Raw genomic sequence first — 5,382 nt, forward strand, 5'->3', positions numbered from 1 at the left:
TTACTTAAGCAGATCATTTTCCGTATATATTTCTACAAACAGTAGGCATCATAATTTATTTAACCCAAGAATGCTAAGTTACCTAATGCGACATCATTGATTTATCACCCAAAGTAAAAATGTAGCAGGCTCGATTTGATTAAACCTGTCCATAAAGCAGTATCCAACATTTAAACATATGAAAAAAGTTTGGATTTGAAAATATACGCAGATGGGTTCAGAAGTATTCATCTAAGTTTATAACGGCACAGTATATTTTGAAAGACTTTTTTATGAACTAATTTAAAGGAAAGGGCTAGGAAAAAGTACATCAAATTACAGCTATAATCGAAAAGTGGTATAGAAATTTTATGATAGTAAAAAATCTACAGAAGTATTTTGTTGACAGCCATATCCACGGTGACCTATCACATGGTCTGTTAGCTGATGTCTCTCCCTTTGCTATCGTTGACAGACAAAACATTTAACCAAGCGACAATTTTGAGGGCTTTTTACATTTTACCTTCATCAGAATCATTTCCATAAAAAGACACATACCTTGTGAAAGTTCCTATACCAATATCGTTTTCTGTTATATATCATTCAAGTTCATGACTATAAAAATGACACCACTCCTGAAATTTCACCTACAACAGTATTAAGAAGAAAATAAAAATAGAAAAAAGGAATTATTAGACAAAACATAATGGTCAAAATGAAGCTTTATTTTAATGTATCTATATTCTTGTAGATTTAAATTGTTATTTGTCGTAAGTAACTAAGGTAAATGTTATAATTATCGAGATCTCATATGCAGTGCGATTTCTGTGAAATAACATTTTAATTACTTCAGTTTGCAGCCGGCAATTTTAAATAATTTAGAAAAAAGATATTGAACAAGAATTGAAAGCAGGTGTAATGTGCAATTTTCATTTTATTAATTAATTTAAATTTACAATGTGCTGGCACGCTTATTATGTGCTTGCACGAAACCAAAACTGTATTAATACACTGATACTAAGTATACGCTTTGCTTCATATACAAGTGCTATTTGAGAGAAAATGAAGATGTTGTTAGTATTTTCTGCTTTAACTGTGATAGCAGGTATGTCTGTTTTACACATCATTTAATGTTTTCATTTCAGTTCCTCGTTGTCTATTTATTTCAGGACATGCATTTAAATTAGGAGTCACAAAATGCTTTTTGTAATTTTTTTCTGATCTTAAATGTTATTTTTTTTCAATTTAATGTTTATTTCAACATTTTTTGCTTCGTTATTTTTTTGTATTTTCTTTTCTTTTCATTTCACTTAATGCGTTATTGGAATGACGTTAATTTAAAATATTTATCTGAATTTGTTCTAGAGCTAAGATGATTATGACATATATCTGTATTTTGAATCTGGTGTCATCTGTATAAAGTTAAAATAATTTGATAGTTTTATTCAATATATGGAATTAAACTACAAATACAGGAATCATGTTTAGTTTGGTTATTTCATTTTATTTTATTTCAGTATTTTATGTTGTGTAAGTGAGTATTTTATTGATACTTGCTGTGCATTCTATGGTCATAAAAATTTGATAGAAATTTACTCATTTCCATTACCAGTTTTTGCATTTCATGTTTAATAAGTCAACATATTATGTTTTCGATTGTAAGTATTTCATGGTAAGTAAGTGGGCATTTCATGTTTTATAGGTAAGTACTTTATTGTCATGTTTAATGATATAGTATTTATGCGAGTAATACGTGTTCTAAGTTAAACTTGGCTTGTCAGTGTTATTGTTTTTGCTCTGAATTCATCATGGTTTCACGCTTGTAATTTTGCTGACATGCATTTTATGGCGGATGCCCTCGATCTAAAAAGCATAGTTTATTGTAAATTTCTTGCATTTTAAAGCACTTGTGTGTATTCTTTCTTTTTTCATTTTGTTTTGATTTTTATTTAGGTTTTTTAGCTCACTGGAACCGTAGGTTCAGTGTGAGCTATTAGTATCAAAGGGAATGCTCCGGCGTCCGTTGTCGGTCATCATGCGTCAACAATCGTTTTTTTTCTCTGAAAATGCTTGGCAAATTATCCTCAAATTCGGTCTATAGCATCCTTGTGTTATTTCAATTGGCCCCTACGGCATTCGTACGCACCAAAACTCCTAAACGATGTTTAATAGCCGATAACGCCGCTAAGACAAATGTTATTTCTTAAATATATAAATTTAGGAAACCAAATATACATTCGTGCGTTACTTGACACTCTAAACGTTACAAAGTCGAATGCAAAGGTTCAAATAAAAACAGGTCTTTAACATATAACACTGACTGATATAATGATATTAAAAATGCGAATTGTTCACAATCATTGGTTCAAGTAAACATTGACCGTAAAAAAGTCTGGAAACAAAGTGATCCCTCGGAAGCATTAATCACAACAAAATTACAGGAAAATTGCCGACTTGGTTAGATTGAGTCTATACAAGAGGGATAATGAATATGTGCAACATCCCTCACTCCCCCTAGCACCGGCTTGAGCGGTAGTCAATTCTCAACACTCAATAATGCTGGCATCAATGATCCCGAAGGACCAGAAAAATATAAAAATATAACAACACTGAAGTGAAGTACGGGGCAACTTTTCACACAGCACTTGACACCTGCTGTTGAATATCCTACTATTGAAAAGCATGCATACTGAAAAAACCATAATGGGATGTAAATTAAACTTTTTACATTTATTGCATGACAGTGTTTCTATGCAAAAAAAAAAACAGCAACAACAAAACACAACAACAGCAGCTGAAACTGTTGTTATTATTTTTTTTATTTTTTTCATTTCAGTATGTCAACCAGTCTACGACTTTGTTAACTTTGTGAATCGTCCCTATGTTTTCAGTATAAGTACTGAATCACCTGTCGGATCTAGATTGGGTAGTCTCCAAGCATACAGCATGACCGTAAGTATGTTGTTTTTTTTCTCTAGGGAAAATAAGATGATTGCTTATTGAACACATAACAACCATATTCTAATATTTGACATAATGATTGGTACATTTAGAGAAGTGAAAGTAAATCCAGCCATCATTATTTCTACGTGACCTACACATTTAAATACGTATATGATAGCAAGGGGGTTGCATTTTGACATCATTGTTAAATATCCTCGACTGGATATATACCTTGACATCTTGTGTATCTTTTTCATTTCTCAGGTAATTCACAATTTTAATACCAGAAGATAAATCAAAATGTATGAAAATTAATTCACTACATAACCAATTACATTTTAATACACGAAATGCTATATTATAACTCGTATATAAATGTAAAATTAATATTCATACATATCTTATACTAAAAGGGGAAAGCTGTGAAGTACTCCATCGTGAGTGGTGACTCAACATACTTCAACTTGGATCCTACAACCGGCGAAATCACTGTTGCTCAATCCTTACCAAAAGACATAGACTCATTAGAGTTTGAAGCTCAGGCTGCTACTTCAGATGCTACTTCAGATGCCATGGACAGAACTCGTGTAACTATCTATTGTATCCGGGTATAACAAATGATATAAATGAATAAATGCTTGAATTCAAATGTACATGTAGTTTGCCTCTTTACATACTGTATAAAATGAAATAAATACTTACTTTTACTTGTTTCATAAATAAAAAAATAAAAACAATAAAATAAAATAAAACAACAACAAGATCAGACAACAAGATCTTCCAACATTGCAGTGTCATAACTTATTCTCTGTATGTGGGCCGTTGATATGTCTCACGATATAATGGTCTTTAGATCTAATACACTTTATTGTTGTCAGTTGATTTCAAATTATTTGCTTCTACTCTGCCTTGCTGAGTCACTCATTTTATCCATCGTATTGATGTCAGAAAGTACATATGTAATGTACTTTTCTCTGTTTATAGTTTAAGATACATTTTTATCTTAATCACTTGCTATTTGAATATTATAATCTACAATATACAAGACTTAAGAAGAAGATTATCCTTATTCTGTGTGTTGTTCGTTTGTTTTATTGGGGTTTACGACACAGTTAAGGTGATATGGCGACGTTCCAGCATTACCGGTGAGAAAGATCTCAGGTGCCCTTCCGTGCATTATTTCAGGCACGAACGTGTACCTGAGTAGAACCGACAACGTTCTTTAAGCTACCTGGATAGCTTCCTCACATGGAAGAATTTAAAGTCCTTGTCACAATTCGAACCCACAGTGGTGGGGGCAAGTGGTTTGAAGTCAACGACCATAACCACTCGGCTAAGGACTCCCGTTTAAGATACACTTCACTTTAGGATTTTGTGTCATTCATCATTCATAATGTTGTATGAATATTTAGATAACTTTATATGCACATAATAATTATATTGTTTGATTTCACTAAATTAATGTATATATATATACAGAATAGAAACTTGTAATTCACGCATGATACTATTGTCATATTAAAGCACACAAATGTAACACATTTTACGGAGTTTGTTGATGTATTGAGAAGTGATATCGTGTTTTAAATCAAAGGTTTCTTAAAATGAATATTGGTTTATGAACTATTGTGAATCTAGGAGCTGTTTTCAGACATAAATGATGACATGAACAACCTAATCTATGGGTGTTCGATATATTTCAATTTAGCATGTTGAGATGTCTTAGGCTAGCCGACGGCATTTTTTTGTACTTTACAAACAATATTAATTTCGTTTTGTTTCTGAATATGAAGACGTTTATACAGAGATAAACAAATATTGAAAATATTGAAAAGGTTGTATATGTAAACAAAACAAAATAACACAATCACATAGTGTTACTAAATTAATGTAATAATAAATATACATGTACATTAAATATTGTTATACAATCTATATCGATCACATCGGCGACAAGACAAATATTCATTATTGATATTTCTCACATAAATACGTTTCCTGTCATAAGAATGATTTGCATTGCAAGGTGATTATTCCTAAAGAAACATCAATATGGTCATTTGCATTTTCCGTTTGGCTAGAATAGATTGATACTGGAATTTATTCCGATGTTGTAGCTGATTTTATAACATTATTATGCAATTTGGTTTCGATTTGAATATACGTCACTATATTTCCAGGACAAAGTACATTTTTCCATATATTCTGTTTCAGCCTTTCAGACACAGCGCAATTTCGGGCTTATCAATAAAATATCTAATAAATAAATTTTCAATATAAAAAATCTTTAATTACCATTTTATAGACATAATATACTCATAGTTTTATGTTTTAAACTTACAATTCAAATGAAATGTATAGTACTTGTTTAATGCTTAGAATGCGTCTACTTATATATTCCGGTAATCTATAAAGAATCACTCACCTAATACACACTTTTCATAATGAATAGCTTATACA

General features: G+C 31.1%; 1 protein-coding gene across 1 annotated transcript; it reads left to right on the forward strand.

The window, feature by feature from the left end:
- Positions 1 to 1,011: 1,011 nt before the first annotated feature.
- Positions 1,012 to 3,771, forward strand: LOC132720586 (uncharacterized). Its single transcript, XM_060704745.1, has 3 exons — positions 1,012 to 1,084; positions 2,816 to 2,931; positions 3,336 to 3,771. The coding sequence occupies exons 1-3, from the start codon at positions 1,042 to 1,044 to the stop codon at positions 3,534 to 3,536; spliced, it is 360 nt and encodes a 119-aa protein (XP_060560728.1). The 5' UTR covers positions 1,012 to 1,041; the 3' UTR covers positions 3,537 to 3,771.
- The last annotated feature ends 1,611 nt before the right edge of the window (positions 3,772 to 5,382 follow it).

The sequence above is a fragment of the Ruditapes philippinarum genome, unplaced genomic scaffold (assembly GCF_026571515.1).
Source record: "Ruditapes philippinarum isolate M1 unplaced genomic scaffold, ASM2657151v2 ctg8422_1_1_1_1, whole genome shotgun sequence".
NCBI classification, from domain to species: domain Eukaryota; kingdom Metazoa; phylum Mollusca; class Bivalvia; order Venerida; family Veneridae; genus Ruditapes; species Ruditapes philippinarum.